At 39.1% G+C, this 15,642-nt stretch overlaps 1 protein-coding gene across 1 annotated transcript; it reads left to right on the plus strand.

Moving 5' to 3' along the window:
- The first annotated feature begins 5,557 nt into the window (after nt 1-5,557).
- Nucleotides 5,558-15,388, plus strand: prokr1a (prokineticin receptor 1a). The gene is made up of 3 exons (XM_010730341.3): nt 5,558-5,669; nt 9,032-9,490; nt 13,526-15,388. Exons 2-3 carry the CDS (start codon nt 9,066-9,068, stop codon nt 14,217-14,219), a joined length of 1,119 nt encoding a protein of 372 aa, XP_010728643.3. The 5' UTR covers nt 5,558-5,669; nt 9,032-9,065; the 3' UTR covers nt 14,220-15,388.
- The last annotated feature ends 254 nt before the right edge of the window (nt 15,389-15,642 follow it).

Below are 15,642 nucleotides of genomic sequence, written 5' to 3' on the forward strand. Positions count from 1 at the left end.
GTTTCATGTAAAAAAAAAAAAAAAAAAGCTTGTTCACTGACCAAAACCAACAGGAAAAAAGAATACATTTTTTGGGGGACCATTTGCAGTATTCTCATGAGTACTTGTTGCAGCAGGACAGTGTGTTCATGGTAATGAAGGAACAAACAGTGTGGTTCATTGATGTTTTTTAATGGAGGAAAAGGAAGATGTTACAGATGGCAAATTAAGAAAAAAACACCATAAAGTATGTTCATATGGTGTAATTCCACCACCAGTCTCTAGAACAGCTTCATTGCTTCTTTTCAGAGGTTCCTCCAGTGTGTTGCACTTTACTGGAGGAATGATCAGTTCTTCCAAAAGGTATTCTCTCGTTTGGTATTTTGATGATGGTGGAGAACACGTTTAATCACCTACAGGACCCCTAAAATTCCCTGCAGACCCACAAGAACCTCCCGAAAGATTACAAAGATCTGTATAACCTCCTCATTGGCCAGTTGAACATCTAAAGAACCACTAAAGCCTCACAACCCCTCGAACCCCCTAAAGAACTTCTAGAAAACTACCATGGCTACTAAAACTTACTGCACTGTGAACCTTTTCAATGACCAATAGAACCTCCTAAATGACCATCAGATCCTCAAACTACCACTAGGAGATTTAGCAATTCCTATTAAGACCCTAGAATCTCAACGGCCAGTGCAGACCTACTTCAGAACCTCACAAATAACCACTAAAACCTACAAAATGACCAGTGGAACCAACTGTAGGACCTTCTCAATGACCATTAGATTCTTCTTAATGACTCCTACAACCTCATAAATCTAAACAACCATTAAAATCTTAAAATCCCTTGCACCTTCTAAAGAACTTCTAGAAAATTAAAACCTTCTACTGGACCACGAACCTTTTAAATGACCAATAGAACCTACTAAATTACCTCCTAAATTTAAACAATCTCCTCAATAATAGTTAAACCAGAATAACATTCTCTAAAGAGTAAAACAAAAGTAAAACCCATTGTAAAATGTGTTAGTAAACCATGATCCAAGTTCTTCCTTTAATCTGTATCTCAGACTTTCATACTCACATAATACTTGTTCGTAGATACATTCGCAGTTGATATAGAATATTACCAGATTTACAGCTTATGGTTTATAAACCATTTATTTTAAATGGCTATCGTTGCTAATTAAGGGGAATCGGGATGGATGAATTAGGGGATGTGTGTCACCTAGTGTCGGGGTCAAACATTTGACAATCTAAGAATTGTTTTATCATCTTTATGCCACACCTTCAGCTTTAATATTCATTTTGGCGCTTTTGCTGGTTTCGTCAAACTTAAGGACTTAATTTAAGAACTTAGGAAGATCTTAACACTAAAACTTGCTGAAATATCAAGACATACAGCTCTGTTTACTACATTTCTGTGAAGTCTTAAATAACATCTAAAACTGTGCTTCTCAAACTTTTTCATGTCCAGGATCCCTAAACTAACACAAATTAGACCACGGATTCCTATATCACAGGATTTTTGCTTTTAGATGTTTCGTTACAGGAAATGTATGAAACCCATAACCAAAATAGTCATATGAATGAATCATTCATAACATTATGACAATAGTTTGAGATTAAAAGCTACATGTATATACAGAAAATCTAAGACTTCAGAGCACATTTCAGATCTGTTTGAGTCATATTTCTTCCTCCAGCTCTCACTGATCTTTGTAATTTTAACAGTTGGTCAATCTTTCTTCTGTCAGTGAGAACCATATTTCCTCTTGTCGACTGACAGTGACATCACGATCGTTTTTGGCTTAAATGCTTATAACCAGTGGAGAGTTATTGATCAGCATGCAGCTGAGCGAGCCCAGACATCAACACTTCATCACTTTGTCAGCTAGTTATTACCAGGTGGATAAAAGCAGGTAAGAGAATCACAAGAAAAGAAAAGGTTATTAACTGGTGGAGATGCTCTCAAGGAATGTGGATTAATTTAGCATGAAGTGATAGAATAGACTGGTGATGATGGCTGAATGAGCTCATTGGATTTTAGAGATGAGTCAGGGGATTAAAGCCAAATGATCTTTTCGCTCCAAGATCAAATCAGCCTGTACCGTCCACCAAGACCAATAACTATTTTATAAAATATAATGGTATACAGCAGAGCACATATTTATTATCATAATAAGGTACAACTATTGGTATCAAATAAGGCTGCAACACAACAGCTTGAGCTATTGTGACCAAGCAGCAACCCCTGTGGCTGTGAAGTGAAGCCAACACAGATCCACAACCCTTAAATGTCCACTCGAAGTTGGCTACAGAACTAGTCAGTCTCCATAAGCCCCCATATTAAAATGTTGAACTTCACAGCAGAAATAAACATGTTTACAGCCTGGTACAAAAAACAGTTTTGGTCTTTATAGTTAATTTCCCTGTTCATGACAGCTGTACTGTCAGGCTTAAAGTTATGCATAATTAACAGTGTGGCCGCTTTGATTGACCGGTGCTGTTACAGGGGCCTGTTTGAGCACCCTAGGCATCATTCAAGCACATCTCAGGTCAACTGAAGCAGTATCAATATGGCGGAAGAGCTACAGATTTGAGCTTCAAAATGGCTCTTTTGAAACCAGCGGGTCACTGTTTTCATGAATTTACAACTTGACCTGACAGAAGAAGTAAATAAATTGATACTACAGTAATGTTAGCTTTGACTCTGGACTCTGTCTTGTAGTCAGTGCTAATCATTTGTTGATAATATCATTTGTTGATCGGACTCCATTTCTAGGCTAACGTTAGCCAGTGTTATAAACTTTAGGGAAGATGAGGGAAGACACTTAGACTTTCTTTAGATTTTCCTGTTTTTTCAGTCCACAGACTGACAACCAAGAAAGTCATAGATTTTTAAAGTTATGTTACAATAAACAATAGGACCCTTCTCTGACAGTGATTAGTGTCTCCCGTCAGTCTCCAGCCACAGATAAAGCAGAAGTTGTCCCCAAGGCCTTTGTCTTGTCTGATGTGTGTCTATGAAAACAAAACCAGCAGGACCTGCGCTCTGACCTGAAGTCAGTCTGGGTTTACTCAGCTGTATCACCACTTTGCTGTAAATAATTGTTGTGGTCAGTGGTATTTTTGTACAGACGAATCCATCACAGTAGAGACCCTGGGAACAAATGATGAATGTGTACCCAAAAGTCAACATCTTATATCAACTAGACGATTACTGGGTGTGAATGTGTCTCCTGCTGTCCTGCTGGAGTGTTCACAAGAGTCACAACAAGAAAATATATGAAACAGAACACTGATGGTTCGGGTATTTTTAGAGAAATGGTTCTCAGCCTTTATTTGTGACTCAGTGACTCACACAGTGTCTAAATAAGCACAGCTCCTGTATAACTACGAGTTCAGCCAGAGTGATGTTTCTTAGGAGTAAACACAAAGCACAGCTGTCTGAAACGGATGGGAATGTCATTAGCTTTGCAGGTAATTGGTCATCAACCAAAGTGTTGGACAACTAAAATTATAACCTGATGGTAGCGCTAGATGGAAAGTCAGAGGATCGCCAAAGTTATTACAGTTCATCCTGAGAGGATCATGTATGTATGTCTGATATTTTATGGTAATTCATCAAATATTCGAAAGACATTTCACTCAAATGTGAACCTCATGGTGGTGCTACATTAAAAGGCAGAGGACCAATCTGTTCTACACATTTTTGTTTTACACATTTATGGCAATCTCTTCCTCGAGACGTGCTGCTAGTATGGCTAAAAATGTTTAGTTTGAAGGTTTAAAATGAAGAGGCGTACAAACTCTTACAGCCCTGTCACGCTGTCTGTGGTGGTCTGGTTTATAGTAGGTTAAATCATACCAAAAAAAGGAAGAGAAACAACGCTCTGGACTGAATCCAGGCTTAGAAAACAGGAGCCAGACATGTGCTGCAGGTACTGTATGTGATGAAGACCAGGAAAATGAAGTGTCTTAATGTTCTTGAAGGCTGATTATGAAAAATGTAATTCTCAAACTCAACAAACAGCTCTCTAACTCTCTAACTGGTGCCGTCATGAGAGCACAAGAACATCGGCAATTAAACCTGGAAATGTTTGCCTTTTTACATTTGCATTTACTAATAAAGTAAATATTTTTGTTCTGTAACCAACCACAGTGATACTGAAATTCTTCCCCAACAAGCACCACAAATCCCCGACATTATAAAATCTATTATCCTGGTTCTTGTTTCACCAATAAATTATTAATTGACTGTTTCTGTGCAATTTATCACACAGATAAACTACCTTAACTGTAATTAATTATTTTCCAGCGGAGCTACATCAGCAAACTTTATCTATTATGGACTTAAATTCCAGATGGCAGCAACAAGATGTTATCCAACGCATTATTATTTATCACACATTTGAGCAAAGTACACTTGAAAGTTCCAGCGAGTTGGCCTTCTTGTTTCTAACCTGTAGGTATTTGTAAAATTCCTTGTTTGACATATTGTACTGACCTTTCAGTGACTCAAATGTTCTAAATCCCATTTCCCATTGTGAAAGCTCTGGGTTATCTACCAATGTTGTTGACTCTAAGTCGAAACCAAGGAGCATCTGAATGTCCATTCACACAGGAAGAAATGACGCTGGCTTGTATGGATAGCACATAGTATTCTATATTTGGTAATCCCCACCCACCTTATTCTTTTGGTGGCTGTGAGTTTGACTGCAATCTGTAGTTTGACTGTCTGTCTGTAGGCCAATATAGGATGAATGACATCAACAATCAGTGCAATGGATACGTGAAAACACATTATTAATACAGACATTTTACATAAACAAATAGAACATTTTTAGCACAACTTTATAGCCCAAGTGATCCTGTCACACACACTGATTCCAGTGAAAAGTGAGTAGAGGAAAAATTGTTGATCTACTCGTCTAGACAAATTGATGAGCAGGTGGTAGAGCGTGTTGTCCACAAATCAGATGATTGGTGGTTCGATCCAGCCCTCCAGTCTGCAAGTTTGCTTGAGCAAGATACTGAACTCAAAATTACTCCCGATGCTGCTCCACCAGTGTGTGAATGTGTATGAATGATGAGCTCCCAAAAACTGATGAGTGCATGGCAGCCAATGCCATCAGTGTATGAATGTGTGAATGAGATATGTAGTCTAAAAGCATCTTGAGTGGTCAGAGGACTAAAAAGGCACTAGCACAGTCCATTTACCATTTACCATCTGTTCTGGTGACAGGATATGCAATTGACTATGAGTGATAACTTAGCAGCTCCATAATACACAATTTATTCAGTGCAGCATTTTTCAATATCTCTGTGTCACTAAGTCAGGCCTGCTCAGTACCAGTTCATTCTCACAGCTCCTTCATATGATCTATAAACGTTCAATCTTCAGGACAAACAGAGCTCGGTATACCTGGACACCTGCTCCTAATTCTGGACTGATTCTTCCAGCACCTCTGGTGTCCCACAGCGTCCTGATCCAGACTATAGGAGCCTAAACCTGCCCCCCCTCTGGACACGATCCGAACCTCAACTACACAAGTGGATGAATCAGAGCCGAAACCGTCACACGTGTGTGTGCGCGCGTGTGTGCTTTTAGTCGTGGACGCGCCTCGCGGTCTTTAAATCATTCAGTGGAGCAGCACGCGCGGAGCAGCAGCTTTGATCAGGTCTGTATCGCAAATAATTAAATATTTAATTGTATTTAAATCTGTTGTTCGCATATTTCATCTGTTTAATGTGAGAGTCATTAACGGACTGGGTTTTATGTTAAATGTAGATTTCGCCTTAAAACTGTATTTCTATTCTAAATGTTATTTATTGTTTGAGGATGAAGGATAAAGGATGTAAACTGTCTTTTCATCTGCGTGGGTCAACACGTGCGTCCTGTAGATATATTGCGTGATCTATTTGGTTATCCCAGTCTTATTTCTAATCCAGATGTGTTGACCAAATTGTGTTGGGGTGCTGGAGAGGATTCAAGGGGTTATAAGTATCAATATTTTCCACTGGAAGCTGAAGTAATGAAGGCTTAATTATACTTACTACTACTACTTACTCTATGATCCTGTAATTCTGATTCAAATGTTCATTAAATGTACACAAAACACTTACATTTATATTTAGAATGACATAAACTGGTTGTTAGATAGTTATACTTAATAGTTGTCATGATATTTGTTGACTATGACTATCATGCAACAACTGAAGCGTCTACATTAGCGCTTAATCTGCTTATTATTTTACTAACTAATTGGTCAATTGTTTAGTTTATAAAATTGCACAGTGATTTGTACAATGTTTTTTTTATTTATATTCAATTTATTGTCATATATGACAATATATATATATATATATTAATTATCAAAACAGTTGCATAATGATATTCTTTTCATCAATTAATCAATGAAATCAGTCATTGCAGCTCTAAAATGTATAAAAACATAGATATTCTATAATGATATAGAATATCTATGTACAGGTCAAAGTGTTAATGTAAACTGTAAACAAGGATATGGGCATGTAAGAGTGCAAGGAGTGCTTGAATGAACATTAAATGGGTGGGAACATATATTGTATGTAAATACTTTAATCATATCTTTAGATACTGTACATAGTAATGTGTATGGAAGCCCATTCATGCCAAGATTATAAACAAATGCATGAAAAGTTAATAAAGATAATCTCAAAACTTGCAGTTAATCCTAATGAATTATAATTAATCCTGATTATAATTATGATATAATGGATAAGAAATGTAAGGAGTAGAAATTGGGAGTAAAGTCAGATTCTGAATTACAATGCCATAATTTAGAAATTCACAAGAATTGTAATATTTATTGTCCCTAAATTGTCTTCATTTGTAGACTATGATGGCATGAAAATACATCCATAGATTAAAATGAAGAACCTCTGTTTTAATATGACCTACAGCAGTTATGAATCTGTTACTGAGAGCAGCTTAATGAACACATCCATCAGCTGTCTGAGTGATGATTAATTGACCATGTTTAAGGATGAATTTGTCTCAAACCCTCTGCTGCAGAGTGTCGTACGCTGACTCCTGCCAGCCTTTAATTTAAAAACATTTATCAGTTATGAGAGAAGTGAAGATGACCCACTCTTTGATAAAAAAGCTCTTGTGTCGGAGCAGTAAAAGAGTTTTTCAGATGTCAGAGCTGAGATGCAACATTCCCCAACCTGTGGACAATTCTAACAAGTAGACTACATCAACACTGTAACCTCGCAACAGCACCGGCAAAACTATGGAAATGATGCACTTAAGATCCAAAGTCTCTGAAGTTACACTTCTACTACAAAAAGCTGTCTGTGTGACAAATAGTAAATCTATATGTGCGTGCGAGAGGCCTAAGATAGAAAGGTGACCTGTACTTAGTGCATGCTGGGATACACTCCTGTGCCTCCTTGAACAGGATGTTAAAGCTTAAGTTGTATTATGTGTTTTTCTTATTGTTTACAAAACTTACAAAGACCACTGAGTGTTTTTTTATTCATTTTTATTCAACTTTTTTGCAAAGCATTTGTAGAAAGGAGCAACATAAAACATACATTAGTACACATACACATACATTAAGACCACTGAGTGTTGACCAGGGACTGGCACATACAGGATCCAAACTTTATAACACCAGGCCTTATCTGACCCAACATGCTACCCAACTCCTGATGCAAGCTGTGGTAATCTCTACTACCTCCTGATTAGGCCTTCCTGACAGTCCTCCCAGAAGTGCCTGGACTTCAATCAACCCAAAAGGGCACATGCTACTGCAATGCTCTTCGAGCGCCACTGGCTACCTGTAGCAGCCCACATTAAATTCAAATTACTAATGCTCGCCTACAAAGTAGTCTCCGGTTCTGTACCTACTTACTGGAATACCCTTATACGACATATGTTACTTCACGTCAGTGAACAATGCCTGGCTCTGCCTCCTGTACCCTCAACGCAGTCCAAACACTTTCTTGTCCATTGTTCCCTGTTAGTGGAACGCACTTTCAGTTCCTACCAGATCAGGGGCGTCCCTCTCTACTCTCAAAAACTTCCTGAAGACCCAGCTCTTCAAAGAGTACCTCTTCTCTCTACCAACAACTGGACATGATAAATCAATCCCCTTTCTGCAACGGTCACGTTTCTATGTGAGTAGCACATATTGCTGCACTAACATATCCTTGTCGCCCTGATTGTTTCCCTTATTATGCGGAACTTTGGATAAAAGCATCAGCTAAATGACTAAATGTAAATGTTATTAATAAATTAATGGATTACAATTTTAGTTTATATGCATTTGTTTCGTATTAAACAACCCTTTATAGACACGTCTAATAGGTTACTTTGTGATGCTGCCTGAAGCTTAGCCTTTGTGATACCTTGGTAATTTAAGGGTGATTGATCAGCTGTCATGCTCCCTCAGTCTTTCCCCAGCCAAGTGGATCAATGACCCAACACAGTGGCCAAATATTGCCTATCTGAATATATACTGTATCCATATGTGAATCAGCAGGTAGCATCAGGATAAATTAAATACTAACTGTATGGTCACGGCTCTGAGATGTAGTCATGTTATCATCAGTCATGTTGTACTGCAGCATTATTATTATTATGTTATTCTTTCCCCTAAAAGTAGACACATCTTTTGATGTTTGCAGCTTGATGACGTATTGTTGGTCTGATATAGCTACTAACTAAGTATTGTGTGTCTATCACAGCCTGATAAATCTTCTTCCTCTGGTGCCATAGAGCTCCATAGTTGTCCAAAAACTATGAAAAACACAACAGTGAGCCACACCGTTGTTCCTTCATTCATACACACTGTTTATTTGACGTCCAACTTAAAGAAGAATCCTGGACGTGCTCAGGACAATGGAAATTTGAACAATACCACAATTAGATGAACCCTTCTGCAGATCACGATTGAAACAGAACAGCCAATAAATGGATCTTCTGGTCAGAATGTTATTATTTCACATAAAACTGTCAACCTGTTTTCTTTTTGTTTTCCACACTACCCTGCAGACACTCCTATCTGAGCATGTTGACCTGAGTTATCATGAGCGACCCAAGCAACAGCAGCTTGACTCTAGACTACTTCCTAGCCAGCGACGACCTGGACTATGAGATTCCTCTGGACGAGATCCCGGACACCACGCAGGGCCAGGCCTTCTTCGTTGCCACCATTGTCATTGCCGTGGTCCTGGTGGGCATTATGTTGGTCTGTGGAGTGGGAAACTGTCTGTTCATCGCCAGCCTTGCCCGCTACAAGCAGCTCCGCAACCTGACCAACCTGCTGATCGCAAACCTGGCTGTGTCGGACGTGCTGGTTGCGGTGGTGTGCTGCCCCTTCCTGCTGGATTACTATGTAGTGAAGCAGTTGTCGTGGGACCACGGCCTGCTGCTCTGTGCCTCCACCAACTACCTGCGCACTGTCTCTCTCTACGTGTCCACCAATGCACTGCTGGCCATCGCTGTGGACAGGTAAGTCTACCTGCTCCTCAGTATAGACCAGGTTTAGTCTTCTGGGTTTTTAGTACTTCATGAATGGTTTTTAGTCTGAAATATTGTCATCTGAGTTTTTGTAAACTTTCCTGATGTCCGTTTGAATTAGGCATGGTTATGATTAAACATATATTATGTAATTAAGTCTGCGAACCAATCATTAACAGAATTGACGTCAGTTATCCCATAAAACCAAATTTCTCTGCTCTCAACCTACCTCAAAACTAGCCAGAGCCCAAAGAATCTGACATTGCTACATTTAGTGTAATAAATGAACTCATAAACTACTCAAGAACTCAAGAAAGGAAATATCCTTACACCTGTTGTTCAGAAAAATACAACTGTACACCAGAATTCAGGTTTCTCTTTTTTTTACCCATCTAAGATAGCTTAATTGCCTTCTGTGGCAATCCCCATGAGGAAGATGAAGACCAAAAGTCATCTTAATAAGATGCTCAACTTTGATATAATTTATGTATTTTCATTTTTTAAGCCACTTTTTCAGAGCCTTTAAAGGTCCAATGTGTCATATTCAGGGGGCTCTATTTACAGGTCATGGAATATGGAAAAAAATATTCATATTCAAACAATGTTTTCATCTGTGAATGTGTTCATATTGAACCGCCATGTTGCTACAGTAGACCAGAAAAGACAAACTAAACACTGGCTCTAGATCAGGGGGGTTTTTTGTGTGCTTTGCGGCCACCGTAGTTTCTCCTTAATGCTAGATATTGCACGATTCCTCCTCACGTAAAGCTACAATACAAAATTTCACAAAGATTTTGATATTCTACAGAATGCTTAAGCTCAGCCTATAACTATAAAATTTAAACACCCACTATGATGAAGCGTTCTGACTTTCTTTATACAACTTAATCTTGTCAACAATCCGTGATGTTATCAGTCATAATTCAAGCATGATTCTGTCAATGTATGGAGTAATAACCTTGCGATAAGCCTGATATCTGACATTAGGACATGCTGTACATCACTGAAGTGATGCATTAATCTTACATGTCTCAGTCTGTTCACACTCTGTCTCTGGTCTCTGTGATTATCTGTTTTCCTTTATTTCTTAGTAAATCACATTTGAATTTGACCTTATTTGTGCTGACTGATGAGGTCAAACAGAGACGTGGCCTCTGCCTGTCTGTCAATCAGTGTTGATGTAGCTGTGAATAAAAAGAAGGTGATCACTAGAAAAGACGTAGTCAGGAATGATGAACCCCATCTGCTCAAGGCGTCCTCCCCCATGTTCTGTTATATTTACTTTATTTCTTCTACAACTGACGTGCATGTTGACCTTTTCAAATACAATTCATCAGTCACATCCATAACTGAGTTATTTTGTCATCTGCTCTGATGCTATTAAATGATTTTCACTGAGATTTTATTTCTACTTGTTGCAGCTGCAAACAGAAACTGTTGCTGTAAATACTTTGATTGCACATTTCTGCCTTATCAAATATACCGTTTGAAAACACTTCCAGATGGGTACATGAAATAAACAAAGCCAGAACACAACAGGTAAAGTATCAGAGTTCCACCTGGACAGTCTCAATTTTAGTCACATTTCAGACTGATGTGGAGGTTTGACTGGTCTGATTGGTGACTGCAGCATGACATCAGACTGCGTTCTTCCAAAAGCTGGATCTGCCACAGCCATAACGGACAAACCCTTTAGTTAACATGGGAATTATGCATTTTTAAAGTGATAACAATGGCAGATTTATCGCTGAAAATCTTTGTGCTTTTTGACACCATAGATCTCAATAGATTTCAGGCAGATGCAAATAAAAGTAGTTTCTCATTTCTAACCGGTGACAGTGAATTTGTCAAGTCCTAAGTAGGGCTGATGGTGCTCCAGGAAAAGGTCCTAGAGTTCACAGGGTCTTTAAAATCAGAATTGTCCTTTATGAGCAAGAATGTGTTTATTGAATTTCGTGTTAGATTTATAAGTTTAAATTTAGTCAATAAATGAAAGATAAGGGGTGTCACCAAAATGAATTATTCTCCTGAGCGATCAATAGCAATGATTTTCTTTCCTTTGCTAAGCTTTCCTTTGTTTGTCTTCATTCCTTCATCTTTTCTTCTCCATCCTCTTTCATGTCCATGTTAATGTGGGTGCATTAACAGCACTCTTCTGTTCCTCTCATCACCTTCACGCTTAATCTTCCTGTATGTACATGACTGTCAGCTGCCACAACGCCCCCGCAGTGACCCCCCAGCGTTAGCAACATGTATGTGTGCAGAAACAGCCGAGGGTCTTGTTCAGTGTTTGTTTGTGATAACCAGAAACAACAGCACGACAGAAAACACACTTCCTCTCTTGCTAATTGCTGCAGTGTTGTATTACAGTAGTAAAGGTAACAAAGGAGAGTTTTTAACATTTAAAGCAACATTATGTAGAAATTGGCATTTTTGCAATTCAGAGCCCTCAGTTTCAGAGTTTAAGACCACTGTGATAAATATGGACAGCTATACGCCTGTATTTGTTATGATCATATTACTTATGATCAAAAACTAGCAAGGCGACGACTTTGCTAACAGCCAAACATCAAGCAAGGTCAACAACACAAGACATAACCGCCCAGCTTGGCATCTTGTCTTTGTCTCACAAAACTCTCGCCAATGACTAAAAGTCATTCCCAGATTTACTCAGTCAGTCTTTCCTTTTCTCCTCTTAGCCTCTTCCATCAGTGTACTCTTTGCTTCTGTTATGTCCATAGAGGCTGCTGAGCATTACATTGCATCCTTGTGCAGCTCTGGTTCTAGCACGACACTGGCTCCACTCCCCATCAGCATTCATCCCCTCCCCTACATTTACTGTGCGTAATTAGTACAATAATTAAAAGTCCAGTATGTCAGATTTAGGGGGCTCTATGTACAGAGTACAACAGAAATGTGAGTGTTGCTGACTGAATCACCAGCAGTGAACTGCAGAAGTTTGTTAATGAAGAAACAGGAAACAGGTCATGGTCAGTATTATTGTGCAGGAGCCTAATGGTCACTCCACATCAAACAGACTTCAGGACTCTGAGGACGATCTGAGCAGAGATGATTTACATCTTGCTACAAGAAAAGCTTCTGGGCTTCCCCTCAGCTTCTGAATCAAATTCATCATCAGCTGTAGCTCACACTTTGGGACCAGCAGCCCCTCATTTATCATGGCTGAGACCTCCTATCATTTATAAATAGCATCTGTACCCAGGAATGTAGAAGTGGTCGCAGCCAAACATATGTGTCTGATTGTGTCTGGATCAAGGGTACAATGCTTCTGAAGCTAATAACAGATAAAATATGACATAATCCACACAAATGAGTTTTACAGTTTTTCTGGTTTGCTCCTAAAAAGACGGACCAGCAGCTGAAAATAGTCCTAAATCAGTTAAAAGATCATCTGTGTGAGGGTGTTTAACTTTAAGCAGCAAAACAAAGAGTCATCTGCCTGATATCCACCTGGGTTTAAGATACTTCTAGATTATTGCTTTTTGATTACTATAGCTGAAACCATTAGTTAATTGATTAGTCGATGAACACAATATTAGTCAGCAGCAATTTTAATAATTGTTGAATTGTTCGTGTATTTTTCGAGTATTTTTTTTTTAGCAAATGTGGACATAAGCTGGTTTTCTTTTTCTAGTTGTCTTTTGGTTTCTGGACTGTTGATCAGTACATTTAGATTTTACATTTAGTCATTTAGCTGACGCATTTAGTTGTGTTGGGTAGCATGTTGAGTCAGACAAGGCCTGATTTTTCTTGTGTCGTAAAGTGCGAAGCAGCACGACCGAGCAACCGAGGCAACATGATCAGAGAAGATTAGTTGGTCTTCAATCATGACTCAAGTTTCTCTCTATCCTGGTAGGGCCAATTAATGAATTAAATTAAATGTTGAAATGTTTTAATGATTTATGTAAAACCGAAAGTGTATTCTACATGAAAAACTGCCCACTTAAAAGCCTACAAAGACAAACGTGACCCACATTCGACCCACTGTTCTCTTTCTATCTGCAGGTACATGGCTATCCTCTATCCTCTGAGGCCTCGTATGAAGCACCAGACGGCCTACTGTGTGATCCTGACAGTTTGGATTGTCCCCATCTTCATCTCTATCCCCTCTGCCTACATGGCCTCTGAGACGACATACCCACATGTGGAAGGTCGCACCTATAAGACCTTCTGTGCTCAGATCTGGCCTGTGGACCAGCAGGTTTACTACCGCTCCTACTTCCTCCTCATCTTCGCTCTGGAGTTCATTGGCCCAGTGACCGTGATGGCTGTCTGCTACATCCAGATCTCCAGGGAGCTGTGGTTTAAGGATGTTCCGGGTTTCCAGACGGAGCAGATCCGAAAGAGGCTCCAGAAGCGACGGAGGACAGTAGTGGTGCTGGTTCTAGTGCTGGTTGCCTACGTGTTGTGCTGGGCGCCATACTACGGCTTTGCCCTGCTGCGGGACTTTTACCCCACCCTCATATCCCGCGACAGGAACTCCCTGGTGGCTTTCTACATCATTGAGTGCATCGCCATGAGTAATGGGGTCATCAACACGCTCTGCTTTATGAGCGTCCGAAACAATAACAAGCGCCTGAAGAAGGCGGGCAAGTTTCCACTGAGGCTGGTGACTTTTGTAGCTGCCAAATCAGTGGATGAGGGGGAGGCACGGACCTCCTCTCTCCGAATAACGGACATGGAGGGAGTTAGGAGGTAACACACCTGCTACTTTGGTTCATGTATGTGCAGCAGCATAAAGTGTTAAAGGACTTAATGAAGTGTAATAAAAATCAGAGTATGTGGGAGTTACTAGACGTCTGTAAAACTGTGACAGGACACCTCAAACTGCAAACAAGGTCTTTAAAGACTTTCTATTCTGAATATTTGATCCATGAATGTTTTTGTATTTGTGAAACTCTCCTTGAACTGAGAGAAACTATTTAAAAATCCATGACAACATCACAATATAAAGTCAATAGGCCGAGTGGGAGAAACACAACTGCACATATTGAGTGGGCTGCATAGCCAGAAAGTAAATCCAGAAGCTAAAAACAAAGAATTCTTATTGGACTGAATAGGTGCCATCTTTGGGTTCGGTATCCGGTTCTATAGTTTAAACCTGTAAATAAATAACATCTCTCCAAACCTACAGCTGAAGGCAACTGTAATGATCAAAATAAATCATATATGATCACAACAATGCCGTTTCAATTCAAACACCACTCACTCTTCCTAAAAAGAAAACTGGAAAAGAGGATTGATGATCATCTGCAATCCAACATCCACATAAACAACAGTTATAACAGGAGTCTGTTCTGTGTAGACGTTTGGTGTCATTTGCATGCATGAGCAGCTGTGGTCAACAAATACTGGAAAAATTATTTATATTAATTTACAGATAAATGCAGACAGATTCACTGATGTTCCTGCTTTACATGTGTTGATTTTTGATGCACGCGTTTAATGTTTGGAAAGTGATAAATCAAAATGGTTTAATTACAATTTAATCATTACTCCCGCATTAATGAATATTTACTGAAAGTACTTAATTTGCTGTTGATTAGTCACTAAAATAGCAGCCGTGTGAAACAGACATGTTTCTCAGCACAAGTTTAAGACACATTTTCCACCAAAATACCGGTGGTACCATCTGCATGGAGCAAAATGTTCAGTACAGAAGAATAAAGTCATGATATGTTCCCAGTGCTTGACAGACATCGAACGTTTTCTTCAGTTTGTGGTTGAAGGTTTGTTTTGTTGTATTTCTGCATGTCAGAACTGACGGTCGCATGTAAATAGGACACATTATCATTTTAATTAGTCGTCATGTTAATAGGTTTTTGTGAACTTTTAAAAGAGAAGAGCACGCAAGAACAGGAAGTTTAATAAACCCATCTGTTTTACATTAAAACACTTTCTGACTGTATGGTTATTTTAATAATGGATACATTAATCAGTGGTTTTAATCTCACCTGAAGCTCGTATGTGTGTCATTTTTCTTCCTTTACACTCGTATTGATTGAAGCCCCAAAGGCTTAATGATTTTTTGGTGAGGTCGTTGGTCTTTCCCAAATGTAACATTTGTTCAGTCTAGTGAACAGTTTCATGAACCTTGTCTCTTTTTCCTTAAAAAAAATATT

This window comes from Larimichthys crocea, chromosome X, assembly GCF_000972845.2.
Source record: "Larimichthys crocea isolate SSNF chromosome X, L_crocea_2.0, whole genome shotgun sequence".
In the NCBI taxonomy this organism is placed as follows: Eukaryota; Metazoa; Chordata; class Actinopteri; family Sciaenidae; genus Larimichthys; species Larimichthys crocea.

What these genes read in the sequence shown, in the direction of transcription:
- prokr1a (XM_010730341.3), top strand. Translation starts at nt 9,066, where the DNA reads ATGAGCGACCCAAGCAACAGCAGCTTGACTCTAGACTACTTCCTAGCC. An exon ending in CTGGCCATCGCTGTGGACAG is followed by an intron (nt 9,491 to 13,525) that starts GTAAGTCTACCT and finishes TTCTATCTGCAG; the next exon opens with GTACATGGCTATCCTCTATC.